Source organism: Oncorhynchus kisutch, unplaced genomic scaffold, assembly GCF_002021735.2.
Source record: "Oncorhynchus kisutch isolate 150728-3 unplaced genomic scaffold, Okis_V2 Okis05a-Okis16b_hom, whole genome shotgun sequence".
NCBI lineage: Eukaryota > Metazoa > Chordata > Actinopteri > Salmoniformes > Salmonidae > Oncorhynchus > Oncorhynchus kisutch.
In genome coordinates, this window is record NW_022261982.1 from 6,622,697 (window position 1) to 6,639,068 (window position 16,372).

At 40.4% G+C, this 16,372-nt stretch overlaps 2 protein-coding genes across 2 annotated transcripts in view; both read left to right on the forward strand.

The window, feature by feature from the left end:
• Positions 1 to 3,032: 3,032 nt before the first annotated feature.
• The window catches only part of LOC109885285 (zinc finger protein 585A-like), a 38,484-nt gene continuing 25,144 nt past the window's right edge, over positions 3,033 to 16,372 (forward strand). The window contains exons 1-2 of the mRNA XM_031813548.1: positions 3,033 to 3,405; positions 4,455 to 4,665. Of these exons, the coding sequence (XP_031669408.1) occupies positions 4,563 to 4,665 (103 nt within the window). The 5' untranslated portion in view covers positions 3,033 to 3,405; positions 4,455 to 4,562. The remainder of the gene's footprint in view (positions 3,406 to 4,454; positions 4,666 to 16,372) is intronic.
• Positions 9,997 to 15,850, forward strand: LOC116359817 (gastrula zinc finger protein XlCGF17.1-like). Its single transcript, XM_031813582.1, has 2 exons — positions 9,997 to 10,014; positions 14,989 to 15,850. The coding sequence occupies exons 1-2, from the start codon at positions 9,997 to 9,999 to the stop codon at positions 15,715 to 15,717; spliced, it is 747 nt and encodes a 248-aa protein (XP_031669442.1). The 3' UTR covers positions 15,718 to 15,850.

Consider the following 16,372-nt stretch of genomic DNA (forward strand, 5'->3'; position numbering starts at 1 on the left):
TCAGGGACCATACCATTCTGCAGAATGTTCTTGTATTTGATTTTGACCTGCTGCCATGTCCGTTTTGGCCCGTTCATGTTTAATCTACACACACACACACACACACACACACACACCACACACACACATTTAATGGAGTCACACTGCAAAAAATTACTTGGTATTTTTGTCTTGTTTTCAGTAAAAATAAAAATAAATGTATCATAGCTTTATACAGTGTGATGGAGTTACTTTACACAATTTCACTCATATCTGCAGTGCATTTCAATAAAAAAATTTAACCGTTTCATAATTACAGTACAACTGCATTTTTGGAGATGTGAATTAAATATTTGAATTGTAATTGTGATGTTTCAGCGGAGCGGTGAGTGTGTAATTGTGCACTACTTACGCATTCAGGCGGTCTGCAATACTTTGCCACGCTTTTTCTCTTTGCTTTATCACTGTGGCGGTGTTGCCTTTCTTCTTAATTATATCTTTTACCTCCTCGTATGCCTCCATGAGGATTTGTGCTTCCGACGGGGAAAAGTACGCGGCTCTAGTTGCCATGGTAAATCAGTTAATCTGTGATCTGTGGCGGGGTCTATTTGAGTGAGCCGTGAGCGCGCACCTATCCAGGATTGGTTTCACCTGGCTTAATGAATCCGTGTCTGCTCATCCTGGCTTGGTCTTTGTGCAACCAATTAAGCCTGGACGCACATGTTTTGGCTTCATTGAGCTCAGCTGAGTCATTTATCCCGGATGTCTTAATTCTACTTTTGTGCAACAGGCCCCTGGTATTTTACCAAAGGGTACTATTTTGTTTTTATAGTTACTCCTGTGTTGGGTATAACTATTTTGTTCCTTTGATTTTGGACATTAAAGCGTGTTTTTCCCTGCATCCCGCTCTCTGCGCCTGACTCCACACCCATTCACTCATTGAGCGTTAGTCTGAAAATTTATGCAAATAAGGTATTCATTTGTATAAATGTATGTGTATATTGATGAGGGGTAAAACATGCATTTAATGAATTTTTGTATAAGCCTGTAATGTAACAATATGTGGAAAAAGTCGAGGGGTCTTGTATAATGCCCTGTATATGCTTCAAACTACAATTTAAGGATCTGAAGTGGTAAACACAATGGCATAATGGAAAATGCATGTCCAACGGTTATCTCTGTATGAGTCACATTAAAACACTAGGTAGGGCAGTGGTTATCTGTATTAGTATTACCAACATAAAAACACCTAGGTAGAGCAGTGGTTCTCTCGGTATTAGTATTATCTCTGTATTACCCACATTAAAACACCTAGGTAGAGCAGTGGTTCTCTCGGTATTAGTATTATCTCTGTATTACCCACATTAAAACACCTAGGTAGAGCAGTGGTTCTCTCGGTATTACACACTGGGTTGATTTTAACAGTGCAACGCCTCTCAGGCCTCATGCCTCTCAGGTAGGAGGGTACCAGAAGTAAAATAATAATAAACACAAAACTAATGAAGGAGCACACAGTCACCAACAATATATCCCTGTTGTCAATACTTTCAACTGGCTCAGCTCGCTGTTACAGTACAGCACCACCAAATTCCATTTATTAAGTAACCTTCTGTCTTATGGAACCATAATGTAACATATCACACTATTTTGAGAGTCCGTGATTTATATTTACTATGTTACACCTAGTCTATGAGACGAGGCTGCACCTTAACCTACATTATAAACAGCAGGTCAAGAGGTGTGTTTTCCCTTCAGCATCTGCATGTGACATAAACTCACCCGCCTCACAGCATGAATCTAAAATGGTTAACCTTGGCTGTGAGTGATGGGAAAAAATCTGACTACGGCAATTACTTGAATAATTCAATGGATGTTTTGATTACAGACTTGATGAGTAAATTGTCTTGTTTAAAAAAAAACGTGACTTCGCAATGGGGCCATCAATGGGAATTGGGCCGTGCTTCAGCTGAACTGCAGTACGGAAAATGCCCTCTGAGCACAGTGGAAAGCATGCTTACAGACTGGAAGCCTGTCCCCTTGATCCGAAAGAGGTGTAATTGCAGACCGCAATTAGGGGCGTTCTCTGATATCGGGTGTTTCATGATATCTACTTTAAACCAATTGATGCTCCCCATTGGTCCGTGGCCGTTTCTTTTGCATTGGGACAACTGTTGTTGACATCTCTTACATTGTAGCTAACCCTAACCCTTTTCCTAACCTTAACCTCAGTCTCCTAACCTGCCACGGTAATTCACCTAAATTGCCACTTTAATTATCCTAACCTGTAAGGGGCACACTCAGACATAGCCTGCTGCCTGTTCCTAAATTCGCTCTGGCTATATACTCCGATTTCAGACCACTCTCGTCTGAGTGCCAGAGGGCAGAATAATTTATGAAAAACAAACGCTCAACACCCCTTGAATACCGCCGGTGTCAGTAAGCGTCGGCAAAAAATGCTTTATTAAATTGTTGCCTGAAGCACAGTTAAAGTAACCAATGCTCTGGATAACATGAACACAGCCTAACCAGCTCTGCTAAGGCGAGTGAAATGTCAGAGTTCTCTCATTTGTACTGAAAGTAGCTAGCAAGCTAGTCAATGTTAACCAGTTATCTTGGATGCTTGACTGCCGTTGTGAGGTCAGAACGCTTGAATCAACCCTCCTCCTCCGCCAGAGCGTCCAGTGTGGCTCTGAACGCTCCGAGAGCGATACGAACTGACAGTCTGACAACGCTCTGAATTTACGAACGACCAAGAGCACTCTGGCACTCCAGATTGAATTTAAGACCACATCCATAATTTAAAAATAAAGTATTTGTGTTTGGTGAGTCCGCCAAATCAGATGCAGTAGGGGTGGGCGAATGTTTTCCTGTCCTGCCAATCATTCAAAATCTAACGAGTACTTTTGGGTGTCAGGGAAAATGTTGAAAGTACATTATTTTCTTTAGGAATGTAGTGGAGTAAAAGTAGAAGTTGTCAAAAATATCAAAAGTAAAGTACAGATATCCCCAAAAACTACTGATGTCGCACTTAAATATTTGTACTTAAGTACTTTACACCACCAATTGCAGGGATTACTGACTGAAGATGTTCCTCCCTACGAGGCCCATGAGACTGTGTAGGGATGTGATTTGAATAGGACTGTGACTGAACGAGTGGGAAGTTTATTTCTCTATATTTGTATTTTGTTTTGATGTCGTTGTTCCCCCTCCCCTTTTCAACATTGGACGTGTATATTTTTCTACAGTTTACTCACCGTACATTAGGTGGCGGCAGACAGGTTATATTTGTGTAAATGTCAGTATACCAGAGAAGAAGAGTACGCTGCTGCACTGTCCAAGTGGGGAACAGGAAGTTCCGGGTCGAAACGACAGAACGGTGCTGTTGTGTCGATAGTGGTTGTGTCCGTTTCAAATGTATCATTGCAGGTATGTAATAGCATGTTTAAACCTTCTAATGTCGAGAGAATATATAACACGCTAGGTAACAAATCCGTCAATGTATTATCACGTTTGGTAAAGGTTTTAATTGTTATTTTGGGGTCAAACCGAGTGAGTGAAGAACGTGTTAAAACATTTTTTTACAAGTCACATACCTAGACTTTGGGTTTATCTGAGTGTATGTACATAATTTAGTCAAAGTCATTTAATAAAGATTCCACTTATTTAAGTTCATTTTTACATGTTCTTGGTTTTGTGTAAAATGTTTATGAGCTAGCCTCGTCCGAACCATCCTGTTCTCGCGAGTTTACATACACTGTTTCGTTAATGAAAGCTCGCGAGATCAGGATGGTTGGGACGAGGCAAGTGAAATGGCGGGAACGATTTCGGTCGTCTTTCTATGAGTTTATTCGTGGTGAAATGGCGACATGAGGCTGTGTGATAGTGTCAAAATAGAGGGAAGCTAACTGGAGTTATCCTTTACCATTTGGAGAGAGAAGCCAACTGCATGGAATGGCTTCGATTAATGCAGATGAATCGGAGCACGTATCAAACTCATTCCATGGAGGACCAAGTGTCAGCGAGTAATAATGTGTTAGAGTGGAAAGTTGGGATGGTGTTTGAGGAGACCACAGGGCCTCATTTACACCCTGATTAACCAAGGCCATAAAAAGAGGTGAAGTTAAACTGGGATGCAGCTGTGTAAATGAGAACGTGTTCTGAATGAGCCTACCTGGTTGAATAAAGGTTTAGTAAAAAATTGAAAGTGGTAGATTGTTAATATCTTGTACTAGTCAGGTTCAGCAAGGGAAGATTCTTCAATTGGAAAATCATAATAGGACAAAGTGCACTTATGTTGTGCAATTTAAAATGTGTACTTTGTGTCTAATGTGAATGAATGTATTGTCAGGGATTATCTACCTGATCTACTGAAATTAGATAATTGAACAAGAAAAACAAGAAAATATTTTAACAAAATAAAGTTCCAGAACTGTCAAGAAAATAACTTTTGTGTCCGTTTGTCTTTATTACTACAGACCGACTCTTAACGTCAACAGTGAGGACAAACCCAGCCTGCCTCTCTCCTTCCACACTGAGTAGAAACCTACAGTTACTGGGTCCTGATTGTGACAGTGGATTCAGAGATGGCATCAGTGAAGCTGGAAGACTGCAGTCAAACACTGGAGCTGAATGTAAACATTAAAGATGAAGAAGAGGAGGAGAAGATTAGGACAACTGTTAGTCATGGTAAGAGCTGTTTCTATCTATAAGTTATCTTCATATATTAGACCTCCATAAGTTATGACCAGTCTATTGCTAGGTTGAATTCTGTAATTCTGACATCACACATCCCTGAACAACTCAAGACTTCCCAGCGAAGTAAAAACGATTTAAACTTGTATCGCCTGCCTTTGCCCACACATTGTCTCAAGAACGTTGAAAATGTTTAATACCCTCAATCACCAAGTTAGGCATACCTCATTTCAAAATAGGCCATAGCATCATCACTGTCAATATTGAATGATAATTCTTCATGTTTTACCAGTGAAATGACCAAGCTGCGTCTGCATGCCAATCGTTTGATCTCAATCAATTTCATGGGAATATGCATTTAAATCTTCTTGGATTACTGTTTGGTGAGCAGATGGTGTTAAATTCTATAGACTTCCTGTATTTTGTTTTAATCAAAGCACATTCTGCCTAATGGCGCGCGCTGTTGAGTTTGGGACGATTCAGTAAACCATCCTAAAATCTCGTAAGAAAACAGGTGTTGTTTTTGTTGTAAAAGTAATGTTATGCTATAATATTTGGTGATGTGGACTGCTAATTAATCATTAGGTGATCGTCCAAGACATTGATCTAACTTTATTAAAAAACACCATTGTGGCGGCTCATCGCTCTTGCAAGCACTACACACCTGCAGTCTGCTGCACCGAACTAGCGATTGATGCTCACCTAGCCTACTCTTTTGCCTCGCGCAACATTTGGTGATGCAGAAACGAGAGAACATGTTGTTTTTATGACAATCTGGTAATATTTGGCCAAGGAAACATTTCTGGTTGGTCTCAAGGAATGTCACACAGGGAGACTTTTTAAAACGGGATTGAGAGAAGTAGCAGCTAATGCTCATGGAGAGCCTGACTATTATTAACCTTTATTTAACTAGGCAACGATTGGAGAAGTGTTGAACATAACCAGTAGACTACCACATCCTGATGATTTATATCTGATACATATATATTTAATATTTTTATATATCAAGTTGTCGAAACATCTCGATGATCAATGGAAACAGGATGCACCTGTTCTCAATTCAAAAGTTTGGGGTCACTTAATCTACCCATGGTGTCCGATTTAAAAAGTGATTTACAGCGAAAACACAACATATGATTATGTTAGGTCATAGCCAAGTCAAAAAAACACAACCATTTTTCCGTTACAGTCTGTAGAAACAAGTCAAATGATGAATGCAATCAATCTTTAGGATGTTTTTAACATAAATCATCAACAAGTTTCCAACCGGAGAATTTCATTGTCTGAAGAAAAGCATTGTAATGAGAGCTAACTCTGTCGGGAGCAAGTGTCATGAGACCGAGGCTCTCTGCCAGACCACTTTCTCAAAGAGCTCTCATGAGCCCCTACTTTATAGTAGAATCCTCAAACCAGTTTCTAAAGACGGTGACATCTAGTGGAAGCCCTAGGAAGTGCAACCTCATCCATATCTCACTGTGAATTCAATAGGCACTGTTTTGAAAATCTATTTCTCACTTCCTGTTTGGATTTCTTCTCTGGATTCTACCTGCCATATGAGTTCTGTTATACTCACAGACATCATTCAAACAGTTTTAGAAACTTCAGAGTGTTTTCTATCCAATACTAATAATAATATGCATATATTAGCATCTGGGGTGTTGAGTTTGGGACAGTTTTCAACTGTGCTAACATAATTGCAAAAGTGTTTTCTAATGATAAACTTGGATTAGCTAACACAACATGCCATTGGATCACAGGAGTGATGGTTGCTGATAATGGGCCTCTGTACACCTATGTAGATACTCCATAAAATATCTGCCATTTCCAGCTACAATAGTCAGTTACAGCAATAACAATGTCTTCACTGTATTTCTGATCAATTTGATGTTATTTTAATGGACAAACAATGTGCTTTTCTTTAAGAACAAGGACATTTCTAAGTGACCCCAAACTTTTGAACAGTAGTGGATATTTCATATGTTTCATAAATAAAGTTGTAAAAACATCAAGGATGATCAATGGAAACGGGAAGCATCTGAACTCAATTTTGAGTCTGTCTTGTTCTTCTGTTTTTTTTAATACATTTGCAAAAATGTCTAAACCTGTTTTCACTTTGTCATTATGAGGGTGTGTAGATTGCTGAGGATATTTTTTTATTTAATTTTAGAATAAGGCTGTAGCATAACAAAATGTGGAAAAAGTCAAGGGGTCTGAATGCTTTCCGAGGGCACTGTCAGACCCCTTCCCATTTTTCTCATTTTGGTACGTTACAGCCTTCTTCTAAAATTGATGACATGTTTTTCCTCGTCAATCCACATACAATACCCCATAATAACATCACAATATCCCATAATAATAAAGCCAAAACAGGTTTTTAGAAATTCTTGCAAATGTAAAAAAAAAAATGTTTGCTTATTTATGTTTTTTAAGTTTTCAGACCCTTTGAGATGTTTCTACAACTTGATTGGAGTCCACCTGTGGTAAATTCAATTGATTGGACATGATTTAGACAGGCACACACCTGTCTATGTCAGGTCCCACAGTTGACAGTGCATGTCAGAGTAAAAACCAAGTCATGAGGTGGAAGGATTTGTCCGTCGAGCTCCATGACAGGATTGTGTCGGCACAGATCTGGAGACCAGTACCAAAACATTTCTGCAGCATTAAAGGTCCCAAGAACACAGAGGCCTCCATTATTCTTCAATGGAAGAAGTTTGGAACCACCAAGACTCTTCCTAGAGCTGGCCACCCGGACAAACCGAGCAATCGGGGGATAAGGGCCTTGGTCAGGGAGGTGGCCAAGAACCCGATGGTTCTTCTCTGACAGAGCTACAGAGTTCCTCGTTGGAGATAAGAGAATCTTCCAGAAGGACAATCATCTCGGCAGGACTCCACTAATCACTCCACTAATCAGGCCTTTATGGTCGAGTGCCCAGACGGAAGCCACTCCTCAGTAAAAGGCACATGATAGTCCGCTTGGAATTTGCCAAAAGGCACCTAAAGGACTCTGACCATGAGCTTGAGAGGATCTGCAGAGAAGAATGGGAGAAACTCCCCAAATACAATTGTGCCAAGCTTCATTATGGGTATTGTGTGTCGACTGATGAGAATTAGAATAAGACTGTAATGTAACAAAACCAAAAAGCCAAGGGGTCTGAATACTTTTTGAATGCATTGGAGATGTTATTTCATGCTGCTAAGACTTGTATGGATGACAACAGTCTTGTCAGCATTTGTTTTATTCACTGGGCTATCTGGAGTGATCAGAGTGTAGACTAAAGAAGTGGAGTAGACAAACTGCCAGTGTTTTGAAGTTCTATGAAATGAGTCTGTGTAGTTACTAACCCTTTGTCACTGAACTATTTTATAACTCCATCTGTATCCTAGAGGTTGTAAGGCTCGAAGTTTTAATAAACAGAGTCCCAGCATACAAATGATCAGTTCTTTATTCAGAGAGCTCTGCCCTCTCAAGTTCAGAGCCCATCTTTTATACACACATCAGTCGAGAACCCCACCCCGCTTTAGGATGGCTGTATTGTTCCACTGTACACTGTACACATTGTTTATCATATTCTGCAACATGTTTCATGATAGACAAGCCTAACAGTTTCTCCACTCCGGGTGGGGACAGAATGTCCTGTAAGGAACACAGTGTTCTAATTATATCCTGCCAACGCTGCACATATTACCAACTTATAGTCTTATGTGTCAAATGGATTTCACACACAGTGAAAGATTAGTGGAATCTGTGGGTAGCTGAACAGGTAGGATGACTGACAGTGAAGGTGAACAGGTGGTCACGTGTCAGGTGACAGAGGAATGGATGAGACTGAGGCAGGAATTCCTTTAACCATAAAGTGGTATATTTACTGAGTAGTGTGGATTCATGGACGCACAGAACTTCTGGATCAGATGGACTTAAGGAAGCGAAAGCAGCGAGATCAGGCGATGGCAATTTCCTCCTTTTATGGAGTTGATCTGTCGGACATTTCCACCTGACCTAATTAAAGCGCCCCTGGCCCAGCTGAGTAAATGGCAATGAATTAAAGGATTATTCCACCAACTCCATGGGCCATTTCTACACACAGTGATACAGTTTCAGGGTGAAATATCTTAGTCATTATTTTAAACACATTCTACTATCACCCTTGTGATGTTGAGTGGAGGATGGTTTCGCTCATCATTTTCACCACTTTTCCTCTTAGTTTTTGACTCCTACCCAGTTTTAGAATAGTTTTATTCCCCTTCCCATACAGCCTACTGAAATGAATACATACACTACCGTTGAAAAGTTTAGGGTCACTTAGAAATGTCCTTGTTTTTGAAAGAAAAGTATGTTTATTTGTCCATTGGAATAACATCAAATTGACCATTAATACAGTGGAGACGTTGTTAATGTTGTAAATGACTTGTAGCTGGAAACGGATGATTTTTTAAAAATGTACACCTATGTAGATATTCCAGAGGCCCATTATCAGCAACCATCACTCCTGTGATCCAATGGCATGTTGTTAGCTAATACATGTTTATCATTTTAAAGGCTAATTGATCATTACAAAACCCTTTTGCAATTATGTTAGCACAGCTGAAAACTGGTGCTGATTAAAGAAGCAATAAAACGGCTCTTTTTTTAGACTAGTTGAGTATCTGGGTCATTTGTCGGTTCGATTACAGGCTAAAAATGGCCAGAAACAAAGACCTTTCTTCTGAAAGTCGTCAGTCTATTCTTGTTCTGAGAAATGAAGGCTATTCCATGTGAGAAATTTCCAAGAAACTGAAGATCTCGTGCAGTTCTGTGTACTACTCCCTTCACAGAACATTGCAAACTGGCTCTAACCAGAATATAAAGAGTGGGAGGCCCCTGTGCACAACTGGGCAAGAGGACAAGTATTTTAGAGTGTCTAGAGAAACAGACTTCTCACAAGTCCTCAACTGGCAGCTTCATTAAATAGTACCCTCAAAACACCAATCTCAATGTCAACAGTGAAGAGGCGACTCCGGGATGCTGGCCTTCTAGACACTATTCTGGTTAGAGACTGTTTGCATTGTTCTGTGAAGAGAGTAGTACACAGCGTTGTACGAGATCTTCAGCCGTTTCCAGCTACAATAGTCATTTACAACATTAACAATGTTTACACTGTATTTCTGATCACTTTGACATTATTTGATTGGACAACAAATGTGCTATTCTTTCAAAAACATGGACATTTGTAACTTTAGAATTTATTCATTTATTTCACCACTAATGGTAGTGTATTTAAAAAATGTATATTTTTTAACCTTTATTTAACTTTCTTAGCATACTGGCATACTGGTTATTGTCCGATGACTGACGTGCCCAAAGTAAACTGCCCAGAAGCTAGGATATGCATATACTTGGTAGCATTTGATAGAAAACACTCTGAAGTTTCTAAAACTGTAAAAATAATATCTGTGGGTATAACAGAACTAATATGACAGGCGAAAACCTTGAGTAAAATCGATCCAGAATATTTCAATGCTTGCCAATGGGATATTCAAATTGATAGGACCCAGATTGCAGTTCCTTTGGCTTCCACTAGATGTCAACAGTCTTTAGAAAGGGTTTCATGCTTGTTTTTTGAAAAATTAGTAATTGTAGTTTTTCCAAGATGTCCCCCATTAGAAAAGTAGTCATGTTGCACGCATCAACGAGAATGCGCTCTTCGTTATTTATCTTTGCTATTGAACACACTATTCTCCGTCTTAAATATTATTGTTTATTTACATATTAGAATACCTGAGGATTAATTGGAAACTTTGTTTGAATTTTTTGGACGATCTTTACCGGTAACCTTTAGGATTCGTTTGTGTGCATGTTGAACGAGTGACCTACTGAATCAAGCGCGCCATCTAAACTGATACTTTTGGGATATAATGAAGGATATTATTGAACAAAACAACCATTCATTGTGTAGCTGGGACCCTTGGAATTGCAATCAGAGGAAGATCTTCAAAGGTAAGTGATTTATTTAATTGCTGTCTGTGATATTGTGACGCCTGTGCTGGTTGAAAAAGTATTTTGACGTGGGGCGCTGTCCTCAGATAATTGCATGGTATACTTTCTCTGTAAAGCCTTTTTCAAATCTGACAACGCAGTTGGATTAACAAGAAGCTTTTAAATTATGTAAGACACTTCTATTTTCATGAATGTTTAATATTCCAATTTTTGTATTTTGAATTTCGCGCTCTGCAATTTCACCGGATTTTGTCGTAGGTGTCCTGCTAGCGTTTGGACATAGGCAAGTCAGTTAAGAACAAATCTTTATTTTCAATGATGGCCTAGGAACATTGGGTTAACTGCCTTGTTCAGGGGCAGAACGACAGATTTTTACCTTGTCCGCTCGGGGATTCGATCTTGCAACCTTTCGTTTGCTCTAACCACTAGGCTACCTGTCACCCGGTATGGCCAAAAGAGGACTGGTCACCACTCTGAGCCTGGTTCCTCTCTCGGTTTCTTCCTAGGTTCCTGCTTTCTAGGGAGTTTTTTTGTGGCCACTGTGCCACTACGTCTGCATTGCTTGCTCTTTGGGGATTTTAGGCTGGGTTTCTGTTAACCTCTCTGGGACCGTTTGGTACGCGAGCGTCCCACCTTTCAACTGCCAGTGAAACTGCAGGGCGCCAAATTCAAAACAACAGAAATCCCACAATTAATATTCCTCAAACATACAAGTATTTTATACCATTTTAAAGATACAATTGTCGTTAATCCAACCACAGTGTCCGATTTCAAAAACGCTTTTCGGCAAAAGCAGAACATATCGTTATGTTAGGTCAGAGCCAAGTCACAGAAAGCATTCAGCCATTTTCCAACCAAAGAGGAGTCACAAAAAGCAGAAATATCGATAAAATGTATCACCTACCTTTGATGATCTTCATCAGATGACACTCCTGGGACATCATGTTACACAATACATGTATGTTTTTGTTTGGTAAAGTTCATATTTATATCCAAAAATCTGAGTTTACATAGGAGCGTTACGTTCAGTAGTTCCACAACATCCAGTGATTTTTGCAGAAAGCCACATCAATTACAGAAATGCTCATAATAAATGTTGATGAAAATACAAGAATTATGCACGGAATTATAGATACACTTGTCCTTAATGCAACCGCTGTGTTCGATTTAAAAAAAACTTTACCAAAAAAGCATAATCTGAGTACGGCGCTCAGACAACAAAATCAAGCCAAACAAATGTCCGCCATGTTGGAGTCGAGATGTCAGAATAACATGATAAATATTCACTTACCTTTGATGATCTTGTGGAAGCCTTGGGAAGTTAAAAATAACTAACATCACACGGTATCTTCAATAGGAGCTGAGTTGATTAACTACAAACCTCAGATTTCCCACTTCCTGGTAGGATTTTTCTCAGGATTTTTTTCCTGCCATATGAGTTCTGTTAGACATCATTCAAACAGTTTTAGAAACGTCAGATTGTTTTCTATCCAAATGTTCTATTTATATGCATATTCTAGCTTTTTCGGCTGAGTAGCAGGCAGCTTAATTTGGGCACTTTTTTCATCCAAGCTACCCAATACTGCCCCCTACCCCAAAGAAGTTAACTTCACTAGGGTAGGGGGCAGCATTTGGAATTTTGGATGAAAAGCGTGCCCAAATTAAACTGCCTGCTACTCGGGCCCATAAGCTAGGATATGTATATAATTACTCGATTTGGATAGAAAACACTTAAAATAATGTCTGAGTATAACAGAACTGATAGGGCAGGCGAAAACCAGAGGAAAATCCAACCAGGAAGTACTATTATTTTGAAAGGCTGTTTTTCCATTGAAAGCCTATCCACCATACAAAGACCCAGTGGAAATATGTCTTCCTCAACATGTGACCAGTCTTTAGGCATTGTTTCAGGCTTTTACTCTGAAAAATGAGGGAGATACACCGCTTTCAATGAGAGGACAGTGGACATTTCCATCCATATGAGCCAGACACATGATCGAGAGCGCATTTCTTGACGAAGCTTTTGTCCGGTTGAAATATTATTGATTATTTATGACAAAAGCAACCTGAAGATTGATTTTAAACATCGTTTGACATGTTTCTACCATCTTTTATTGTACTTTATGACTTTGAGAGTGCGCTTTGTGCCTTTGGATTTCTGAACTAAACGCACCAACAAAACTGAGGTATTTGGACATAAAATCAAATCAAATTTTATTTGTCACATACACATGGTTAGCAGATGTTAATGCGAGTGTAGCGAAATGCTTGTGCTTCTAGTTCCGACAATGCAGTAATAACCAACAAGTAATCTAACTAACAATTCCAAAACTACTGTCTTATACACAGAGTAAGGGGATAAAGAATATGTACATAAGGATATATGAATGAGTGATGGTACAGAGCAGCATAGGCAAGATACAGTAGATGGTATCGAGTACAGTATATACATATGAGATGAGTATGTAAACAAAGTGGCATAGTTAAAGTGGCTAGTGATACATGTATTACATAAGGATGCAGTAGATGATATAGAGTACAGTATATACGTATGCATATGAGATGAATAATGTAGGGTATGTAACATTATATTAGGTAGCATTGTTTAAAGTGGCTAGTGATATATTTTATATCATTTCCCATCAATTCCCATTATTAAAGTGGCTGGAGTTGAGTCAGTGTCAGTGTGTTGGCAGCACCCACTCAATGTTAGTGGTGGCTGTTTAACAGTCTGATGGCCTTGAGATAGAAGCTGTTTTTCAGTCTCTCGGTCCCAGCTTTGATGCACCTGTACTGACCTCGCCTTCTGGATGATAGCGGGGTGAACAGGCAGTGGCTCGGGTGGTTGTTGTCCTTGATGATCTTTATGGCCTTCCTGTAACATCGGGTGGTGTAGGTGTCCTGGAGGGCAGGTAGTTTGCCCCCAGTGATGCGCAGGTAGTTTGCTACCCTCTCCACTACTGTTCCATCGATGTGGATAGGGGGGTGTTCCCTCTGCTGTTTCCTGAAGTCCACAATCATCTCCTTAGTTTTGTTGACGTTGAGTGTGAGGTTATTTTCCTGACACCATACTCCGAGCGAGGGCCCTCACCTCCTCCCTGTAGGCCGTCTCGTCGTTGTTGGTAATCAAGCCTACCACTGTTGTCGTCCGCAAACTTGATTGACTTGGAGGCGTGCGTGGCCACGCAGTCGTGGGTGAACAGGGAGTACAGGAGAGGGCTCAGAACGCACCCTTGTGGGGCCCCAGTGTTGAGGATCAGCGGGGTGGAGATGTTGTTGCCTACCCTCACCACCTGGGGCGGCCCGTCATGAAGTCCAGTACCTAGTTGCACAGGGCGGGGTCGAGACCCAGGGTCTCGAGCTTGATGACGAGCTTGGAGGGTACTATGGTGTTGAATGCCGAGCTGTAGTCGATGAACAGCATTCTCACATAGGTATTCCTCTTGTAGAGATGGGTTAGGGCAGTGTGCAGTGTGGTTGAGATTGCATCGTCTGTGGACCTATTTGGGCGGTAAGCAAATTGGAGTGGGTCTTGGGTGTCAGGTAGGGTGGAGGTGATATGGTCCTTGACTAGTCTCTCAAAGCACTTCATGATGACGGAAGTGAGTGCTACGGGGCGGTAGTCGTTTAGCTCAGTTACCTTAGCTTTCTTGGGAACAGGAACAATGGTGGCCCTCTTGAAGCATGTGGGAACAGCAGACTGGTATAGGGATTGATTGAATATGTCCGTAAACACACCGGCCAGCTGGTCTGCGCATGCTCTGAGGGCGCGGCTGGGGATGCCGTCTGGGCCTGCAGCCTTGCGAGGGTTAACACGTTTAAAGATGAACTTTATCGAAGAAACAAACATTTTGTTGTCTAACATGGAGACCTGGGAGTGCCAGCATATGAAGATCATCAAAGGTAAGTGATTAATTTTAATGCTATTTCTGACTTTTGTGAAGCTCTCCTTGGCTGGAAAATGACTGTATGGTTTTCTGTGACTAGGTGCTGACCTAACATAATCGTTTGGTGTGCTTTCGCCGTAAAGCCTATTTGAAATCGAACACTGTGGCTGGATTTACAAGAAGTTTATCTTTAAAATGGTGTAAAATAATTTTAATTATGGGATTTGAACCAGACAGGTTAAGCACTTTGTGACAACTACTGATGTAAAAAGGGCTTCATAAAATACATTTGATTAACATGTATATCACACCAACTGACTTTTTTCTGATGTTCACACAGGATACCATGTTGAGACATTCTCCACATCCAGAGAGCAACAGCAGGAAGATCAGAGAGCTAAGAGGTCTCATCACTGCCCACATTGTGAAGAGATTTTCCCATTTCTATCAAAGCTAAAAATACACCTAAAAATACACACAGGAGAGAAGCCTTACTCCTGCTCTGACTGTGGAAAATGTTTTAAAACATTAGGTTATATAAAGGTTCACCAGAGAACACACACAGGAGAGAAGCCTTATTCCTGCTCTGACTGTGGAAAATGTTTTAAAACATTATATGATCTAAAAGTTCATCAGAGAACACACACAGGAGAGAAGCCTTACTCCTGCTCTGACTGTGGAAAATGTTTTAAAACATTAGGTTATATAAAGGTTCACCAGAGAACACACACAGGAGAGAAGCCTTACGTCTGCTCTGACTGTGGGACGAGTTTCTCTCAGCTGGGCAACTTAAAAACACACCAACGTATACACACAGGAGCGAAGCCTTATTCCTGCTCTGACTGTGGAATTTTTTTTAAAACATCAACTGAGCTAAAAGTTCACCAGAGAACACACACAGGAGAGAAGCCTTACGTCTGCTCTGACTGTGGAAAATGTTTTAAAACATCAACTGAGCTAAAAGTTCACCAGAGAACACACACAGGAGAGAAGCCTTATTCCTGCTCTGACTGTGGAAAATGTTTTAAAACATCAACTGAGCTAAAAGTTCACCAGAGAACACACACAGGAGAGAAGCCTTACGTCTGCTCTGACTGTTGGGCGAGTTTCTCTCAGCTGGGCAACTTAAAAACACACCAACGTATGTATACACACAGGAGCGAAGCCTTATTCCTGCTCTGACTGTGGACAATGTTTTAAAACATGATATGATCTAAAAGTTCACCAGAGAACACACACAGGAGAGAAGCCTTACGTCTGCTCTGACTGTGGGGCGAGTTTCTCTCTGCTGGGCACCTTAAAAACACACCAACGTATACACACAAGAGAGAAGCCTTATTCCTGCTCTGACTGTGGAAAATGTTTTAAAACATTATATGATCTAAAAGTTCATCAGAGAACACACACAGGAGAGAAGCCTTACTACTGCTCTTTCTGTGGAAAACGTTTCTCCCGATCGGGTACCTTGAAATCACATGAACGTATACATACAGGAGAGAAGCCTTACTTCTGCTCTGACTGTGGGAGGAGTTTCTCTCACCAGAGCAACTTAAAAACACACCAATGTATACATTAACTTCATGTGGGTACCTGGGACTGTTGCATTCCACCTGGTCAACATCCGGTGAAATTGCAGAGTGACCAATTCAAATTTAATTACTATAAATATTTACATTTCATGAAATCACAAGTGTAATACATCAAAATAAAGCTTAACTTGTTGTTAATCTAGCCTCCATGTCAGATTTCAAAAAGGCTTTAAGGTGAAAGCAAACCATGCGATTATCTGAGGACGGCGCTCAGCACACAAAACATTACATACAGTTACCAGCCAAGT